The 21265-nt window shown below is 41.9% G+C and overlaps 2 protein-coding genes across 2 annotated transcripts; both read left to right on the plus strand.

Moving 5' to 3' along the window:
* The first annotated feature begins 3415 nt into the window (after positions 1–3415).
* On the plus strand, positions 3416–5768 carry LOC135574998 (uncharacterized). Its single transcript, XM_065027132.1, has 7 exons — positions 3416–3553; positions 3654–3786; positions 3915–4054; positions 4270–4389; positions 4486–4627; positions 4895–5034; positions 5264–5768. Exons 1-7 carry the CDS (start codon positions 3481–3483, stop codon positions 5404–5406), a joined length of 891 nt encoding a protein of 296 aa, XP_064883204.1. The 5' UTR covers positions 3416–3480; the 3' UTR covers positions 5407–5768.
* An 11685-nt stretch (positions 5769–17453) lies between these two features.
* LOC135574999 (uncharacterized) lies at positions 17454–19507 on the plus strand. The gene is made up of 7 exons (XM_065027133.1): positions 17454–17494; positions 17595–17727; positions 17856–17995; positions 18211–18330; positions 18427–18568; positions 18836–18975; positions 19205–19507. The coding sequence occupies exons 2-7, from the start codon at positions 17693–17695 to the stop codon at positions 19345–19347; spliced, it is 720 nt and encodes a 239-aa protein (XP_064883205.1). The 5' UTR covers positions 17454–17494; positions 17595–17692; the 3' UTR covers positions 19348–19507.
* Positions 19508–21265: the final 1758 nt, after the last annotated feature.

Genomic DNA, 21265 nt, shown 5'->3' on the forward strand with positions numbered 1-21265 from the left:
CTGAACTTGCTAGACGGCCAGTTCGTAAAGTCTTTAGCCGTACCCTTATCCTACTTCTCCTCTGTTCCTCTGGTGATGTGGAGGTTAATCCAGGTCCTGCAGTGTCTATCTCCACTCCCACCCCACAGGTGCTCTCATTTGTTGACTTCTGTAAACGTAAAAGCCTTGGTTCCATGCATGTTAACATTAGAAGCCTACTCCCTAAGTTTGTTTTACTCACTGCTTTAGCACACTCTGCCAACCCAGATGTCTTAGCCGTGTCTGAATCCTGGTTTAGGAAAACCACCAAAAACCCTGAAATCTCCATTGCTAACTATAACGTTTTCCGCCAAGATAGAACTGCCAAAGGGGCGGTGTTGCAATCTACTGCAAAGATAGCCTGCAGAGTTCTGTATTACTATCTAAGTCTGTACCCAAACAATTTGAGCTTCTACTTCTAAAAATTCACCTTTCCAGAAACAAGTCTCTCACTGTTGCCGCTTGCTATAGACCTCCCTCTGCCCCCAGCTGTGCCCTCGATACCATATCTGAATTGATTGCCCCCCACCTATCTTCGGAGCTCGTGCTACTAGGTGATCTAAACTGGGACATGCTTAACACCCCGGCCATCCTACAAACTAAGCTTGATGCCCTCAATCTCACACAAATGATCAATGAACCTACCAGGTACAACCGCAAATCAGTAAACACGGGCACCCTCATAGATGTCATCCTAAATAATTTGCCCTCCAAATACACCTCTGCTGTTTTCAATCAAGATCTCAGCGATCACTGCCTCATTGCCTGCATCCGTAATGGGTCTGCGACCAAACAACCACTGCTCATCACTGTCAAACGCTCCCTGAAACACTTCTGCGAGCAGGTCTTTCTAATCGACCTGGCCGGGGTATCCTGGAATGACATTGACCTCATCCCGTCAGTAGATGATGCCTAGCTACTCTTTAAAAGTACCTTCCTCACCATCTTAAATAAGCATGCCCCTCTCAAAAATGTAGAACTAGGAATAGATATAGTCCTTGGTTCACTCCAGACCTGTCTGCCCTTGACCAGCACAAAAACATCCTGTGGCGTTCTGCATTAGCATCGAATAGCCCCCGTGATATGCAACTTTTCAGGGAAGTTAGGAACAAATATACACAGGCAGTTAGAAAAGCTAAGGCAAGCTTTTTCAAACAGAAATTTGCATCCTGTAGTACTAACTCAAAAAAGTTCTGGGACACTATTAAGTCCATGGAGAATAAGAGCACCTCCTCCCAGCTGCCCACTGCTCTGAGGCTAGGAAACACTGTCACCAATGATAAATCCACTATAATTGAGAATTTCAATAATAATTTCTCTACGGCTGGCCATGCTTTCCACATGGCTACCCCTCTGAAAGAGCTGCAAAATCTGGACCCCTACAAATCAGCCGGGCTAGACAATCTGGACCCTCTCTTTCTAAAATGATCTGCCGAAATTGTTGCAACCCCTATTACTAGCCTGTTCAACCTCTCTTTCGTATCATCTGAGATTCCCAAAGATTGGAAAGCTGCCACGGTCATCCCCCCTCTTCAAAGGGGTGACACTCTAGACCCAAACTGCTACAGACCTATATCTATCCTACCCTGTCTTTCTAAGGTGGTCAAAAGCCAAGTTAACAAACAGATTATTGACCATTTCGAATCTCACCATACCTTCTCCGCTATGCAATCTGGTTTCAGAGCTGGTCATGGGTGCATCTCAGCCACGCTCAAGGTTCTAAACGACACCATAACCGCCATCGATAAGAGACATTACTGTGCAGCCGTATTCATCGACCTGGCCAAGGCTTTCGACTCTGTCAATCACAACATTCTTATTGGCAGACTCGACAGCCTTGGTTTCTCAAATGATTGCCTCGCCTGGTTTACCAACTACTTCTCTGATAGAGTTCAGTGTGTCAAATCGGAGGGCCTGTTGTCCGGACCTCTGACAGTCTCTATGTGTGTGCCACAGGGTTCAATTCTCGGGCTGACTCTCTTTTCTGTATACATCAATGATGCTGCTCTTGCTGCTGGTGATCCACCTCTACGCAGACGACACCATTCTGTATACTTCTGGCCCCTCCTTGGACACTGTGTTAACTAACCTCCAGATGAGCTTCAATGCCATACAACTCTCCTTCCGTGGCCTCCAACTGCTCCTAAACGCAAGTAAAACTAAATGCATGCTATTCAATCGATCACTGCCTGCACCTGCTCGCCCGTCCAGCATCACTACTCTAGACGGCTCTGACTTAGAATACGTGGACAACTACAAATACCTGGGTGTCTGGTTAGACTGTAAACTCTCCTTCCAGACTCACATTAAGCATCTCCAATCCAAAATTAAATCTACAATCGGCTTCCTATATCGCAACAAAGCATCCTTCACTCATGCTGCCAAACATACCCTCGTAAAACTGACCATCCTACCGATCCTCAACTTCGGTGATGTCATCTATAAAATAGGCTCCAACACTCTACTCAACAAACTGGATGCAGTCTATCACAGTGCCATTCGTTTTGTCACCAAAGCCCTATACACTACCCACCATTGCGACCTGTGCGCTCTCGTTGGTTGGCCCCCGCTTCATACTCGTCGCCAAACCCACTGGCTACAGGTAATCTACAAGTCTCTGCTAGGTAAAGCCCTGCCTTATCTCAGCTCACTGGTCACCATAGCAGCACCCACTCAGCACGCGCTCCAGCAGGTATATCTCACTGGTCACCCCCAAAGCCAATTCCTCCTTTGGTTGTCTTTCCTTCCAGTTCTCTGCTACCCATGACTAGAACGAATTGCAAAATCTCTGAAGCTGGAGACTCACATCTCCCTCACTAGCTTTAAGCACCAGCTGTCAAAGCAGCTTACAGATCACTGCACCTGTACTTAGCCCATCTGTAAACAGCCCATCTATCTACCTATCTCATCCCCATACTGGTATTCATTTGACATTATTCATACATTTATTTAATCAAGATGTTCAGTTTACTAATTTAAAATATATTATTGATCGTATGTTGATTGGTTCGTAAGCGTGTCCATAAATACTGTACTTTCCATTCATTTTTGTGGCCCTCATTCTAAAGATCCTCCGAGGCAGGGCTTCCCAACCCTCTTCCTAGAGATCTACTGGTCTGTAGGTTTTCGATCCAACCCTAATTTAGCATATCTGATTCATCTAGTTAAGATCTTGTTGAGCAGCTAATTCGTAGAATCAGGTGTGTTAAATTAGGGTTGGACTGAAAACCCACAGGACGGTAGATCTCCAGGAAGAGGGTTGGACAGCCCTCCTGGAACTCATTGCACATGCCAGTTCAAAACATGTGTTACACATACATTACACAATAACTTGAGAAAGAGGGAAGAGGAAATACATTTTATTCCTTGTCAGAAACTCCCCAGATAAGGAGTGGCTACCGGTTCAACATAAAACGTAATGTATGAAATGAGTCCTGGACACTTCCAACAGAACCTGAATGCATGATGAGTATGATCATGGCATCTTTTCTCTCCGCAGCTCTGCTGTTGCTGGTTCCTGGAATCCTGACTGAAAGTAATGTAGAATATATTTATTTACTTTACGTCTTTGTAATGTCATCTCTATCTCCTATACACTACAGTATAGTTGACATTGTAAATTATAATTTAAACAGAGTCTTCCATTGAGTTGGTGGTAGTCAACAGCATCTCAAACACACCCAATAAGACCTACAGTACTAATGTCGCATTCAGAGGGGTCCTTATCGGTGCCATGAGAAGACTGCAGGAGACCAATGCAGGATTCAAGTTAGTAGATTATTAAGTTAAATTGGCTCATTGTTACATGCTGTTTCGTTAAATTCTCGGCAGTTGGTGTGTCAGTGAATTTATGTTATGTTGTCAGGTGTCATTGGTGAGCACTGTTGTTTTTGCAGTTTCACCTACACAGAGGACCGCAACTATGGCCCCTTCCTGGTGAGTGTGAATGGTGTAGCCGGGAACAATACTGAAAACACTTTCTGGGAGCTCCTTGTTCAGACTGGGGGGAATGGGACCATAATCAGACCTGATGTGGGTGAGTAATGATGGAAAGCCTCTTCTCTCTCTTTCTCATTTTTTTGTGGTGTATTTGCTGAGGGACAAATCACCCGATAGAAATTAGGGGAAAAGCATGCATGTTATTTACAATGACGTTCATAATATATAACAACACCTCTGTCACACAAATGTTGCACATACTGTACAGTATACCTACTCACACACGGACCTATTTGGACATTATTTCTGCAGGTATTGGCTGTTACATCCCTGAACCAAATGACCGCATCATCCTAAAATTTACTGAGTTCGTCTCGGGCTCGCACTCCGTGAGTGGCAACAGTTCGAATCCTGGGAACCTCACAGCAGGAAGTAATGTAGCATTTTTTTAACTTCTAGAACATGTTTACCTCTTTGCAATGTTATCACCACAGTATTGACATCGCAGGCAACATGGTTTTTCAACAGACACTTCCAGACTAGATTCCATTGAGCTTGTGGTAGTCAACAACATCTCAAACACCACCAACAAGACCTACAGTACTGACATTGCATTCAGAGGGGTCCTTATCGGTGCCATGAGGAGACTGCAGACCAATTCAGGATTCAAGTTAGTAGATCACTAGCTTCCATTGTGTCATTGTGAGATGCTGTAGATTGTTAAATGTGCGTTCAAATCATTACAGTTTGAGCAATTGTGTAGAACCTTTCAGTGACCATGAACAGACAATATTATGTAGTGCAAGGTGTCATTCATTGCATGGCATGGAGTGATACTGCATTTTGCACCTTGTTCACTGTCAAACGTAATTGTGGTATTCTGGCATTTCACAATGACTCAAATTCAAATAAATTCATTATTCTGTTGTTTTTGCAGTTTCACCTATACAGAGTACCCCGACTATGGCCCCTTCCTGGTGAGTGTGAATGGTGTGGCTGGGAACACTACTGAGAAGACTTTCTGGGAGCTCCTTGTTCAGACTGGGGGGAATGGGACCATAATCAGACCGGATGTGGGTGAGTAGTGATGGAATGTCTTTTGGTCGGTCAATACGATCTGTCGGACCGTCTCTCTGTCTTCATCTTTCTCTTTCTCTGCAAAGCTAGAGAAATACAGTAAGGAAAAAAAGCACGCAGGAGTTATTTTATATTATTTACATTCATAAAATATAACAACTGTCACCAAAAGGTTGCACATACTGTATAATTACTCACACATTGTCCTATTTTTATATTATTTCTGCAGGTATTGGCTGTTACATCCCAAAACAAAATGACCGCATCATCCTGAATTTTACAATGTTCACCACAAACTCCGCAAGTGGCAGTTGTACAAATCCTGGTGTGTTGTTGTTTTTGGTGGGTTTGTTTTTTTGTTTTCTAATCTAAGCTTAACCCTTGCCTCAGTGACTACCATACATAACCCTAAAACACTATCTAACCCCATACCTTTGTCACTACCATACCACACCTTATTAAGTCACTAATTAACTCCATATCTAACCCTAAGTCACTTACTAACTCATTAGCAGGGAAGTTCACTTGCTTAATACATCTAAATCGGCAGATAAATATGTGGTTTTTGTTGTTTTCTGTGAGTATGATTTTCAACCAGTGTAAAAGTTATTGTGTGATCATGTTGGAATAGACAGTAGCTTCTGATCAATACTGTTTTGTGATTTGAAATTGTGCCACAGTTTATTTTTTATTTTTACAAATTGTCATTCAAATAAAAAAATTCTCTCATTGTTTGAATGACCTTTAAAATTCATGAAGCTTTACCCTGACACCATAGCAAATACGCTGCAAAGGTTCCTTGAAGTGTTGGAAAAGTATGCAATTGTCATACTTGAGTAAAAGTAAAGATACCTTAAAAGAAAATGACTCAAGTAAAAGTGAAGTCACAGAATAACATACTACTTGAGTAAAAGTCTAAAAGTATTTGGTTTTAAATATACTTAAGTATTAAAAGTGAAAGTAAAATTCCTTATATTAAGCAAACCAGACGGCACCATGTTCTTGTATTTTTATTTACAGATAGCCAGGGGTACACTGCAAATCTCAGACATCATTTACAAACTAAGCATTTGTGTTTAGTGAGTCCACCAGATCAGATAACCAGGGATGTTCTCTTGATAAGTGAATGAATTGGACGATATGCCTGTCCTGCTAAGCATTCAAAATGTAAAGAGTACTTTTGTGTGTCAGGAATGTATGGCATAAAAAGTACATTATTTTCTTTAGGAATGTAGTGAAGTATATGTTGTCAAAAATATGATTAGTACAGAAAGTACAGATAACCCAAAAACTACTTAAGTACTACTTTAAAGTATTTTTCCTTAAGTACTTTACACCACTGGTTCCTTGTTCTTTCTTGGTAAAGACTAAGAAGAATGAAGATGGAAGATGAGGATGAAGAAAATGAAAACACCTCTTTGAAGACTGTTAAACAAATGTTAAATGAAGAACTCGGAATCAAATAAATATATTTAATTAGACATACAATGAATGAAGGTAGTTAACCCCTGAACCTGCCGAAAAGGTCTATTTTCAGTTCAAGGTAATTAGGTTGTACTCATAGAACAATTAATATTTGTGGGCATGGACACCAGAAAATATTGTGAGAATGGATAACATTAATCTGAGATCTATGAGACAATCACTGTCAACCTTTCTTGTTTTCAAAAATATTCACAGACATTATACTGCAATAGAAGCTCCACTCTTAAACAACAGAAGAGGGCGCACACAGAGAAAACACAGATCAGGAACAATATATACTTGCACTGTCAATAAAGGTGAAATCCAGTACTTTACAACTAATTGCAACAAATTGCACGCATGCCACTATCACTTCCATTGATTTTTTAGCTAGCAGAGGCAAAGGTAAGCTGAAGTTTGTATTGTCAAAACCATGGATTACAGTTTCTCCTGGCCCATAGACTACTGTCAGGTTCAGGAACCATCTATGTAAAATACTGAACTTCCCATTCAAATCTTCAGTCTCACAAAATAAAATATTGACACAAGAAAATATTGTGGGAATAGAGATCCGATATCTGATATCTTTCTAAAAATGAGTCAGAGACTATCAAACTTCCTTGTGTATCACTGGTTTCCGGCTTACTGTCAATGTCGGGATGAATGTTCATTTGGACGTCAAACTGAGTAGTTGGTGGATCAAGTTCACTACAGTGAACTTAGCAATTAAACACACCAAACCTTTTTGAAAGTATGGAGATTGTGCCTGGGAGGTGCCTGGCAGGCCATCAGAGAGGCATGTACACGTGACAGACTTAATTGGTATAGAGAATCATGCACTCTTTGAAAAAAAAAAAGGTTCCAAAGGGTTTCTTCGGATGTCCCCATAGGATAACCTTTTTGGTTCCAGATAAAACACTTTTGGGTTTTGTGTAGAACCTTATGTGGAAAGAGTTCTGTATTGAATCCAAAAGGGTTCTACCTGGAACCAAAATGGTTCTACCTGGAACCAAATGGGGATAGCTGACGAACCCTTCTGCATAAAACCCAGAGAATCTCACTGCCAATAGACTGCCGATAGGTACTTATCACAGTGGGACGCCATTCCTTCTCATGCTGGAACAAAAGCAATACCTGCTGCGTGCCGACATGGTAACAACAAACCTGCCATTTCTACTAGTAGAAACGCAATGTTCGTCACTGGCAAACAATTTGACTTTGAGCTAATTAGAAAGCACAGACCCCCACCCCACAGGAGTGAGAAAAAAGAGGGCATTTTCTCCGTACATCCACTGTTAAATGTCATGAGCTAGTCACACTTTATATGTGACACCTTTCAGCAAACTAGGTGTATGTCGCACGTCCACGGGTTGTGTTAATGGCTGCCGTTTTACGGGCTCTGAAGGAATTGTGCTATTGAGTGTGTTTTTTCGTGTTTTTTGTAACTTATTTTGTATATAATGTTTCTGCCACCGTCTCTTATGACCAAAAAGAGCTTCTGGATATCAGGACAGTGATTACTCACCTCGTACTGGACAAAGATTTTTTCTTTAACGAGTGGACGCAACGGATTTACTTCCGACACCCGACAAGGCCCACATCCCTATCATTCGCATGAGAAATAGATGGAGATATCAGAGAGGTAGGTCGACACTGTAATATCTTATGTTTCACCGAGTCGTGGCTGAACGACGACATGCTTAAAGTACAGCTGGTGGGATTTACGCTACATCGACAAGATAGAACCGCTGCCTCCGGTAAGACAAGGGGTGGCGGTCTGTGTATATTTGTAAACAACAGTTGGTGCAGAAAATCTAATATTAAGGAAGTCTCGAGGTTTTGCTCACCTGAGGTAGAGTTACTCATGATAAGTTGTAGACCAGACTATTTACCAAGAGACTTTTCACCTATATTTTTTATAGCTGTCTATTAACCACCACAAACCAATGCTGGCACTAAGTCCGCACTCAATGAGCTGTATAAAGCCATAAACAAACAGGAAATTGCTCATTCAGAGGCGACGCTCCTAGTGGCCACGGACTTAAATCCTTTTAAACTAATTTCTACCAGCATGTTAAATGTGCAACCAGAGAGAAAAAAAACTCTAGAACACCTTTACTCCACACACAGAGATGCATACAAAGCTCTCCCTCACCCTCCATTTAGCAAATCTGACCATAATTCTTTCCTCCTGATTCCTGCATACAAGCAGAAACTAAAGTAGGAAGCACCAGTAACTCTATCAATAAAGAAGTGGTCAGATGATGCAGATGCTAAGCTACAGGACTGTTTTGCTAGCACAGACTGGATTATGTTCCGGGATTCTTCCCGATGGCATTGAGGACTACACCACATCAGTAAAGGTATTGGAGTGGCCATCACAAAGCCCTGACCTCAATCCCATTGGGGAAAAAAATTCACCACACTTATTGTGGGAAGGTTGTGAAGGCTACCCGAAGCGTTTGACCCAAGTTAAAAAATGTAAAGGCAATGCTACCAAATGCTAATTGAGTGTATGTAAACTTCTGACCCACTGGGAATGTGATGAAAGAAATAAAAACTGAAATAAATCATTCTCTCTACTATTTTTCTGACATTTCACATTCTGAAACTAAAGTGGTGATCCTAACTGACCTAAAACAAGGTATTTCTACTTGGATTAAATGCCAGGGATTGTGATAAACTGAGTTTAAATGTATTTGGTTAAGGTGTATGTAAACTTCCGACTTCACCTGTGCAGTGTATATTGCAAAAGGCTGTTAGGTTGGAAATTATTATATTTAAACATGCTCAATTTTAGAATGAAAAAATACATTGAGCTACTATGAATGATTTGGAAGCATACCCTTATTTTATATAAAAATGGTTCTGGCCCCCATTTAAGTTGTTACATAATGGAAGGGGGACCCCTGGTGGAGAAGTTCATTTAAAGAGCCCACTCTATAGATTTATTTAGAATAATATTTGATGTAGGGACATATTTGAGGACACAATGGTAGTCTACATAGGAGATTAGGCACAGGACCAGAAACATTGCATTTGAACTCTGGGGCTAACATTCTGGAGCATAATAATGTCATGAGTCTTAAGCATCATAATGCCCAGTGTTGTGGAGTAGTGAACTACATGTTGGCTGGAGGAGGGAAATGGAAAGGGGGAGATAGAGAGAGTTTGGATGGAGAGATGAAGGAGGACCTTGTGAAGGATCTCTGTGCACTGCTGGAGAAGAGCTGGAGAAGATCGAGAAGGAGGGAGAGAAGATAGAAATAAAGGAGGGGTGTTGGAGAAGGGAGTGGAGTTCGCAAAGGATGAAATGAAGAAGAGGAAGGAGGAGGTAAAGAGGAAAGAGAAGGAGGTGGCAAGGCAGAGAGACGAGGTGGAGAAAGACAAACCGAGGGTGAGGAAGAAGGTCAATGAAGTGGAGAAGAAGAAGGAGGAGGAATATATGAAAGACAAGGGATTGGATAGACAGAAAGAGAAACTGGAGAAGAGAAAGAAGCTGGACATTTTGGAGAAAGTTGGAAAGTTGGAAAGTTGGAGTTGGAAAAGGAGAAAGAAAAGTTAGAGTGGAGGAATAAGATTGTGGAAAGGGTGAAAGTGGATGTGAATGAGAGATTGAAAAGATGACAAGAACAGGACAGATGATTAAAGAGAAATAGGAGATGGACAGAATTAAAATGGATATGGAAGAGAATGCAAGGGAGGAGGTGAAGAAAGTGAGAGAGGAGTTGGTGGGATTGAAGGAGAAAATAAAAAAGGGAAAAGAGGGGCAGCAATGGGGAGAGAAAGAAGTGGAGGGAAAGAGGGAGTATGAGGAGAGGAAGGTGGAGGTGGAGCGTGTGAAGAAGGATATGGAGGAGAGGCTAAATATGGAAATAGAGGGGGTGATGATAGAGACAGAGGACAAGAAAGAGAAACAGGTGGAGTAGATGAAGTTAGATATGGAGGAGAAGCTTAAGCTGAAGGTAGAGAGGGTGATGGCAAAGATGGAGGAGAAGGAAGAGAAAGAGGTGGAGCTTGTGAAGGCGGGGACAGGGGAAATGTGGAACACCAAGATGAAGAAAGTGAGAGAGTTCATTGAGGTTGTGGGAGAGAAGGTAAACAAGAAAGGAGCTGGGAAGGAATGAAATAGAGGAGAAGAGAGAGAAGCAGGTGAAGCAGAAAAAGGAGGAGTTGGAAGAGAAGTGGAGGATAGAGATGAAGAGTCAGAGAGTAGATTAAGAGAATGGAAGAGAAGACAACAGAGAGAAAGGAAATCGAGAGAAAAGCAGAAGATATGAAGAAATTGATGGAGGAGTTGGAAGGATTGAAGGAGAAGATGAAGGAGAGTGAGAAAGAGGTAGAGGGTTAAGGACATGGCAATCAGGGTCAAGAAGGAAATGGAGTTGGTGAGAGAGAAGGTGGAGGGAGAAAATGAGAGAGTGAGAGAGATTATGGAAGGAGAGGAAAGACTGAATGAGGAGAAAAATAAATACAAGGAACCATACATGGACGCAGTGCTGGAGCTGAAAAAAAAAGGACTGGAGAATGTAAGACAAAACCTTGAGGGGGGGGTTGCGTGATTGTGTGAAGAGGGCCTGAGATGTTCAAAGACATCGCAGAAAGAGAGAGCAGATGAAGATTAGCGATTGGTGCTTGGTGCTATGAGTTAGAAGCGAGTTGCAGGATGAGAGGAGGGAATTGATCTACAGACTAATCAAGAAAAATAAACCGACTGAATAGGTACAGACCCTCCACATAACAGGTAGTTCACTCAAATGACCTTCTATATATGTACTGTGTTTCCTTAACTTAACAGTATTCTATGAGAGACTTAGATCCATAAACCCTATACTGCACATAGCCAAAGCCATATGAACAGAATAATGATACTATACAGCAGAGGAATTTCATAAAATAAAAATAGTGAAACATTTAAAAAGTTATTATTTTTAGATAAAACACACTGTTTTGCAATGATCTAAAGTAGCCTCAGCAGCACTCTGTAGGGTAGCACCATGGTGTAGCTGGAGGACAGCTAGTTTCCATCCTCCTCTTGGTGCATTGACTTCAATACAAAATCGAGGACGCTCGTGGTTGACACCCCCTTCCATAGACTTACACGGTAGTTACATGTATGACCACTTATGCTGCAAATACTACGTCCAAAATAACACTTTTTTACTGCAGTAATTTTTGCAGTGTTAGTGCAGTCACAGTGCAGTATAAATGCAGTTCACCTGCAGTACACTGCAGTTATTCTGCAATCACTGCACCCAAATATCATAGTCAACTGCAGATACTGCAGCTTCAAAACTTTTATAAGGGCATGATTGTAGTGGTTTACTAACACATTCGTTCTAGTAGCTATGTTGACTTGAAGTTAGCTTATATGGCAACAACGATGTAGGCTGTGTGTAACAGTTAGCGGTCATGATATGAAGGTTTGGCTTGGAATGTTTTTTTCGGGCTTGTCACAGACAGCTGATGTGTTTTGCACTGAAGTACACAAACAAAGGGAAAAGGTGAGAGGAGAGCGCCTAGATGCGAAAAGGAATTACTGAAAAATCAACGAGGCTCATGCTGTTTGTATGTGGCTGCTATGAAAGCGTTTTAATATGCCACAATAGATGTTGGCAAAATACCTACCTGCACTTTCAAACTACAAAAGCTGCAGGAGCAGCTTTTTTGGGTGTGTACGTGTGTCTCTGTGTGTGTCCTCAACTTGCAGCCGGTAGCCAAGTTGCGCATTCGTTTCATGTTTTTCCCTACCCTTTCCCCACTTGTTAGATATTAAGCACATTGATAGCTTGATAGCAAACGTCCTCGCCATGTGATTTATCATAATAGCAGGCAGCAGCAACCTAAATGATCAGACCGAAAACATGCAAAGAAATGTGATCGGGTGAAATTATGAAGTGAGTAGAAGGAGAAATAAAGCTTCATTCTATCCAACAAGAGCAGCAGGATCAACATACAGCCCGCACTTCTCTTTACAGACAGGCAAACTAGACAGTTGAGTTATTCAGACCGCACATCAACGACTCAAAGAGTACAGTATGGTTTAGAAACTCTGTGACTGACTGGCATGACAAAGTTGCTTCCTGGCACCCGAAAATACGTTTTCTTCCGATCAACAAAATACTCGGTTCCTCATAGTATCCAGAAAATTGCCCATATCCGTTACATACTCGTTTTGTCCGACTACTCGGCACACCCCTATATGAAAGTGAACTGTGTTTGCTATGATCAGAGGTGTATTCATTCAGCCAATTCTGTTGAAAAACATTTATTAGAAGGAAGCAAAAAGAATGGGGATAAACATATTTTATTTATTTAACTAGGCAAGTCAGTTAAGAACAAATTCTAATTTACAATGGTGGCTTACCCTGGCAAAACCCTAACCTGGACAACGCTGAGCCAATTGTGCACTGCCCTATGGGACTCCCAATCACCGACAGTTGTGATACAGTCTGGAATCAAACCAGGGTCTGTAGTGACACTTCTAGCACAGAGATGCAGTGCCTTAGACCTCTGAGCCGCTCAGGAGCCCAAAAACATACCTTAATTTGTCTAATAGAAACTCTCATTTGCAACTGTTGGACTAATGATTACACCCTAGATCAGCTAGATGTAGGCAATATTGTGAAATGCGGTATTCACTGTGTCAATGTCTGTCAACTTGATTATTCAAATTTCTCTCCACCTTTGCACCTGCGTTGTAAACTTTCATTCATAGGCTAGGTTGTGGGAACCTCATGGTGGGTATAGGGGAAAGTCGAGGATCGTGTAGTAGCCTAAACCTGTCAATGTTACATTGAGCTGGGTGAATGGGATATGAATGACAGTCATCCATTAAGGCCAATAAGGCCATGCTCCTAAAAAATATTATTGTCCTCCCTCAGCGCGACGCCCGCTGAAGGCCCATTATGCTAACCAGCTAGGCCTGCTAGCTACCTAGAGCTATTTGGAATCCTACTAATTCCACGACTGGTCTATCGACATCACCGCACGAAGAGGCAAAAACAGACTTACCCCCATCGCGAAGTCCCCTAAAGGCTAACTTTCTAGCCCCTGCTATCTGCTTGCTTGCTAACCCGGTCTGCTAACTGCTAGCTTGCCGGGCCGGTCTGCTAACTGCTTGCTTGCTAACCCGGCCTGCTAACTGCTAGCTTTCCCCGGTCTACTAACTGCAGTCTACTAACTGCTAGCTGCCGGCCCCGGCCTGCTAACTGCTAGCTTACCTGCCAGGTCTGTAACTGCTAGCGCATGCTAATTGCTTGCTTGCTAACCCGGCCTGCTAACTGCTAGCTATATCTCTATATCTCTCTCTTCATTACTCAATGCCTAGGTTTACCTCCAATGTACTCACATCCTACCTTAATAACTTTGTCTGTACACTATGCCTTGAATCTATGCTATCGTGCCCAGAAACCTGCTCCTTTTACTCTCTGTTCTGAACTTGCTAGACGGCCAGTTCGTAAAGTCTTTAGCCGTACCCTTATCCTACTTCTCCTCTGTTCCTCTGGTGATGTGGAGGTTAATCCAGGTCCTGCAGTGTCTATCTCCACTCCCACCCCACAGGTGCTCTCATTTGTTGACTTCTGTAAACGTAAAAGCCTTGGTTCCATGCATGTTAACATTAGAAGCCTACTCCCTAAGTTTGTTTTACTCACTGCTTTAGCACACTCTGCCAACCCAGATGTCTTAGCCGTGTCTGAATCCTGGTTTAGGAAAACCACCAAAAACCCTGAAATCTCCATTGCTAACTATAACGTTTTCCGCCAAGATAGAACTGCCAAAGGGGGCGGTGTTGCAATCTACTGCAAAGATAGCCTGCAGAGTTCTGTATTACTATCTAAGTCTGTACCCAAACAATTTGAGCTTCTACTTCTAAAATTCACCTTTCCAGAAACAAGTCTCTCACTGTTGCCGCTTGCTATAGACCTCCCTCTGCCCCCAGCTGTGCCCTCGATACCATATCTGAATTGATTGCCCCCCACCTATCTTCGGAGCTCGTGCTACTAGGTGATCTAAACTGGGACATGCTTAACACCCCGGCCATCCTACAAACTAAGCTTGATGCCCTCAATCTCACACAAATGATCAATGAACCTACCAGGTACAACCGCAAATCAGTAAACACGGGCACCCTCATAGATGTCATCCTAAATAATTTGCCCTCCAAATACACCTCTGCTGTTTTCAATCAAGATCTCAGCGATCACTGCCTCATTGCCTGCATCCGTAATGGGTCTGCGACCAAACAACCACTGCTCATCACTGTCAAACGCTCCCTGAAACACTTCTGCGAGCAGGTCTTTCTAATCGACCTGGCCGGGGTATCCTGGAATGACATTGACCTCATCCCGTCAGTAGATGATGCCTAGCTACTCTTTAAAAGTACCTTCCTCACCATCTTAAATAAGCATGCCCCTCTCAAAAAATGTAGAACTAGGAATAGATATAGTCCTTGGTTCACTCCAGACCTGTCTGCCCTTGACCAGCACAAAAACATCCTGTGGCGTTCTGCATTAGCATCGAATAGCCCCCGTGATATGCAACTTTTCAGGGAAGTTAGGAACAAATATACACAGGCAGTTAGAAAAGCTAAGGCAAGCTTTTTCAAACAGAAATTTGCATCCTGTAGTACTAACTCAAAAAAGTTCTGGGACACTATTAAGTCCATGGAGAATAAGAGCACCTCCTCCCAGCTGCCCACTGCTCTGAGGCTAGGAAACACTGTCACCAATGATAAATCCACTATAATTGAGAATTTCAATAATAATTTCTCTACGGCTGGCCATGCTTTCCACATGGCTACCCCTCTGAAAGAGCTGCAAAATCTGGACCCCTACAAATCAGCCGGGCTAGACAATCTGGACCCTCTCTTTCTAAAATGATCTGCCGAAATTGTTGCAACCCCTATTACTAGCCTGTTCAACCTCTCTTTCGTATCATCTGAGATTCCCAAAGATTGGGAAAGCTGCCACGGTCATCCCCCTCTTCAAAGGGGGTGACACTCTAGACCCAAACTGCTACAGACCTATATCTATCCTACCCTGTCTTTCTAAGGTGGTCAAAAGCCAAGTTAACAAACAGATTATTGACCATTTCGAATCTCACCATACCTTCTCCGCTATGCAATCTGGTTTCAGAGCTGGTCATGGGTGCATCTCAGCCACGCTCAAGGTTCTAAACGACACCATAACCGCCATCGATAAGAGACATTACTGTGCAGCCGTATTCATCGACCTGGCCAAGGCTTTCGACTCTGTCAATCACAACATTCTTATTGGCAGACTCGACAGCCTTGGTTTCTCAAATGATTGCCTCGCCTGGTTTACCAACTACTTCTCTGATAGAGTTCAGTGTGTCAAATCGGAGGGCCTGTTGTCCGGACCTCTGACAGTCTCTATGTGTGTGCCACAGGGTTCAATTCTCGGGCTGACTCTCTTTTCTGTATACATCAATGATGCTGCTCTTGCTGCTGGTGATCCACCTCTACGCAGACGACACCATTCTGTATACTTCTGGCCCCTCCTTGGACACTGTGTTAACTAACCTCCAGATGAGCTTCAATGCCATACAACTCTCCTTCCGTGGCCTCCAACTGCTCCTAAACGCAAGTAAAACTAAATGCATGCTATTCAATCGATCACTGCCTGCACCTGCTCGCCCGTCCAGCATCACTACTCTAGACGGCTCTGACTTAGAATACGTGGACAACTACAAATACCTGGGTGTCTGGTTAGACTGTAAACTCTCCTTCCAGACTCACATTAAGCATCTCCAATCCAAAATTAAATCTACAATCGGCTTCCTATATCGCAACAAAGCATCCTTCACTCATGCTGCCAAACATACCCTCGTAAAACTGACCATCCTACCGATCCTCAACTTCGGTGATGTCATCTATAAAATAGGCTCCAACACTCTACTCAACAAACTGGATGCAGTCTATCACAGTGCCATTCGTTTTGTCACCAAAGCCCTATACACTACCCACCATTGCGACCTGTGCGCTCTCGTTGGTTGGCCCCCGCTTCATACTCGTCGCCAAACCCACTGGCTACAGGTAATCTACAAGTCTCTGCTAGGTAAAGCCCTGCCTTATCTCAGCTCACTGGTCACCATAGCAGCACCCACTCGTAGCACGCGCTCCAGCAGGTATATCTCACTGGTCACCCCCAAAGCCAATTCCTCCTTTGGTTGTCTTTCCTTCCAGTTCTCTGCTACCCATGACTAGAACGAATTGCAAAAATCTCTGAAGCTGGAGACTCACATCTCCCTCACTAGCTTTAAGCACCAGCTGTCAAAGCAGCTTACAGATCACTGCACCTGTACTTAGCCCATCTGTAAACAGCCCATCTATCTACCTATCTCATCCCCATACTGGTATTCATTTGACATTATTCATACATTTATTTAATCAAGATGTTCAGTTTACTAATTTAAAATATATTATTGATCGTATGTTGATTGGTTCGTAAGCGTGTCCATAAATACTGTACTTTCCATTCATTTTTTGTGGCCCTCATTCTAAAGATCCTCCGAGGCAGGGCTTCCCAACCCTCTTCCTAGAGATCTACTGGTCTGTAGGTTTTCGATCCAACCCTAATTTAGCATATCTGATTCATCTAGTTAAGATCTTGTTGAGCAGCTAATTCGTAGAATCAGGTGTGTTAAATTAGGGTTGGACTGAAAACCCACAGGACGGTAGATCTCCAGGAAGAGGGTTGGACAGCCCTCCTGGAACTCATTGCACATGCCAGTTCAAAACATGTGTTACACATACATTACACAATAACTTGAGAAAGAGGGAAGAGGAAATACATTTTATTCCTTGTCAGAAACTCCCCAGATAAGGAGTGGCTACCGGTTCAACATAAAACGTAATGTATGAAATGAGTCCTGGACACTTCCAACAGAACCTGAATGCATGATGAGTATGATCATGGCATCTTTTCTCTCTCCGCAGCTCTGCTGTTGCTGGTTCCTGGAATCCTGACTGAAAGTAATGTAGAATATATTTATTTACTTTACGTCTTTGTAATGTCATCTCTATCTCCTATACACTACAGTATAGTTGACATTGTAAATTATAATTTAAACAGAGTCTTCCATTGAGTTGGTGGTAGTCAACAGCATCTCAAACACACCCAATAAGACCTACAGTACTAATGTCGCATTCAGAGGGGTCCTTATCGGTGCCATGAGAAGACTGCAGGAGACCAATGCAGGATTCAAGTTAGTAGATTATTAAGTTAAATTGGCTCATTGTTACATGCTGTTTCGTTAAATTCTCGGCAGTTGGTGTGTCAGTGAATTTATGTTATGTTGTCAGGTGTCATTGGTGAGCACTGTTGTTTTTGCAGTTTCACCTACACAGAGGACCGCAACTATGGCCCCTTCCTGGTGAGTGTGAATGGTGTAGCCGGGAACAATACTGAAAACACTTTCTGGGAGCTCCTTGTTCAGACTGGGGGGAATGGGACCATAATCAGACCTGATGTGGGTGAGTAATGATGGAAAGCCTCTTCTCTCTCTTTCTCATTTTTTTGTGGTGTATTTGCTGAGGGACAAATCACCCGATAGAAATTAGGGGAAAAGCATGCATGTTATTTACAATGACGTTCATAATATATAACAACACCTCTGTCACACAAATGTTGCACATACTGTACAGTATACCTACTCACACACGGACCTATTTGGACATTATTTCTGCAGGTATTGGCTGTTACATCCCTGAACCAAATGACCGCATCATCCTAAAATTTACTGAGTTCGTCTCGGGCTCGCACTCCGTGAGTGGCAACAGTTCGAATCCTGGGAACCTCACAGCAGGAAGTAATGTAGCATTTTTTTAACTTCTAGAACATGTTTACCTCTTTGCAATGTTATCACCACAGTATTGACATCGCAGGCAACATGGTTTTTCAACAGACACTTCCAGACTAGATTCCATTGAGCTTGTGGTAGTCAACAACATCTCAAACACCACCAACAAGACCTACAGTACTGACATTGCATTCAGAGGGGTCCTTATCGGTGCCATGAGGAGACTGCAGACCAATTCAGGATTCAAGTTAGTAGATCACTAGCTTCCATTGTGTCATTGTGAGATGCTGTAGATTGTTAAATGTGCGTTCAAATCATTACAGTTTGAGCAATTGTGTAGAACCTTTCAGTGACCATGAACAGACAATATTATGTAGTGCAAGGTGTCATTCATTGCATGGCATGGAGTGATACTGCATTTTGCACCTTGTTCACTGTCAAACGTAATTGTGGTATTCTGGCATTTCACAATGACTCAAATTCAAATAAATTCATTATTCTGTTGTTTTTGCAGTTTCACCTATACAGAGTACCCCGACTATGGCCCCTTCCTGGTGAGTGTGAATGGTGTGGCTGGGAACACTACTGAGAAGACTTTCTGGGAGCTCCTTGTTCAGACTGGGGGGAATGGGACCATAATCAGACCGGATGTGGGTGAGTAGTGATGGAATGTCTTTTGGTCGGTCAATACGATCTGTCGGACCGTCTCTCTGTCTTCATCTTTCTCTTTCTCTGCAAAGCTAGAGAAATACAGTAAGGAAAAAAAGCACGCAGGAGTTATTTTATATTATTTACATTCATAAAATATAACAACTGTCACCAAAAGGTTGCACATACTGTATAATTACTCACACATTGTCCTATTTTGATATTATTTCTGCAGGTATTGGCTGTTACATCCCAAAACAAAATGACCGCATCATCCTGAATTTTACAAAGTTCACCACAAACTCCGCAAGTGGCAGTTGTACAAATCCTGGTGTGTTGTTGTTTTTGGTGGGTTTGTTTTTTTGTTTTCTAATCTAAGCTTAACCCTTGCCTCAGTGACTACCATACATACATACATCATGTTGGAATAGACAGTAGCTTCTGATCAATACTGTTTTGTGATTTGAAATTGTGCCACAGTTAATTTTTTATTTTTACAAATTGTCATTCAAATAAAAAAAATCTCTCATTGTTTGAATGACCTTTAAAATTCATGAAGCTTTACCCTGACACCATAGCAAATACGCTGCAAAGGTTCCTTGAAGTGTTGGAAAAGTATGCAATTGTCATACTTGAGTAAAAGTAAAGATACCTTAAAAGAAAATGACTCAAGTAAAAGTGAAGTCACAGAATAACATACTACTTGAGTAAAAGTCTAAAAGTATTTGGTTTTAAATATACTTAAGTATTAAAAGTGAAAGTAAAATTCCTTATATTAAGCAAACCAGACGGCACCATGTTCTTGTATTTTTATTTACAGATAGCCAGGGGTACACTGCAAATCTCAGACATCATTTACAAACTAAGCATTTGTGTTTAGTGAGTCCACCAGATCAGATAACCAGGGATGTTCTCTTGATAAGTGAATGAATTGGACGATATGCCTGTCCTGCTAAGCATTCAAAATGTAAAGAGTACTTTTGTGTGTCAGGAATGTATGGCATAAAAAGTACATTATTTTCTTTAGGAATGTAGTGAAGTATATGTTGTCAAAAATATGATTAGTACAGAAAGTACAGATAACCCAAAAAACTACTTAAGTACTACTTTAAAGTATTTTTCCTTAAGTACTTTACACCACTGGTTCCTTGTTCTTTCTTGGTAAAGACTAAGAAGAATGAAGATGGAAGATGAGGATGAAGAAAATGAAAACACCTCTTTGAAGACTGTTAAACAAATGTTAAATGAAGAACTCGGAATCAAATAAATATATTTAATTAGACATACAATGAATGAAGGTAGTTAACCCCCTGAACCTGCCGAAAAGGTCTATTTTCAGTTCAAGGTAATTAGGTTGTACTCATAGAACAATTAATATTTGTGGGCATGGACACCAGAAAATATTGTGAGAATGGATAACATTAATCTGAGATCTATGAGACAATCACTGTCAACCTTTCTTGTTTTCAAAAATATTCACAGACATTATACTGCAATAGAAGCTCCACTCTTAAACAACAGAAGAGGGCGCACACAGAGAAAAACACAGATCAGGAACAATATATACTTGCACTGTCAATAAAGGTGAAATCCAGTACTTTACAACTAATTGCAACAAATTGCACGCATGCCACTATCACTTCCATTGATTTTTTAGCTAGCAGAGGCAAAGGTAAGCTGAAGTTTGTATTGTCAAAACCATGGATTACAGTTTCTCCTGGCCCATAGACTACTGTCAGGTTCAGGAACCATCTATGTAAAATACTGAACTTCCCATTCAAATCTTCAGTCTCACAAAATAAAATATTGACACAAGAAAATATTGTGGGAATAGAGATCCGATATCTGATATCTTTCTAAAAATGAGTCAGAGACTATCAAACTTCCTTGTGTATCACTGGTTTCCCGGCTTACTGTCAATGTCGGGATGAATGTTCATTTGGACGTCAAACTGAGTAGTTGGGTGGATCAAGTTCACTACAGTGAACTTAGCAATTAAACACACCAAACCTTTTTGAAAGTATGGAGATTGTGCCTGGGAGGTGCCTGGCAGGCCATCAGAGAGGCATGTACACGTGACAGACTTAATTGGTATAGAGAATCATGCACTCTTTGAAAAAAAAAGGTTCCAAAGGGTTTCTTCGGATGTCCCCATAGGATAACCTTTTTGGTTCCAGATAAAACACTTTTGGGTTTTGTGTAGAACCTTATGTGGAAAGAGTTCTGTATTGAATCCAAAAGGGTTCTACCTGGAACCAAAATGGTTCTACCTGGAACCAAATGGGGATAGCTGACG

Source organism: Oncorhynchus nerka, linkage group LG14, assembly GCF_034236695.1.
Source record: "Oncorhynchus nerka isolate Pitt River linkage group LG14, Oner_Uvic_2.0, whole genome shotgun sequence".
NCBI lineage: Eukaryota > Metazoa > Chordata > Actinopteri > Salmoniformes > Salmonidae > Oncorhynchus > Oncorhynchus nerka.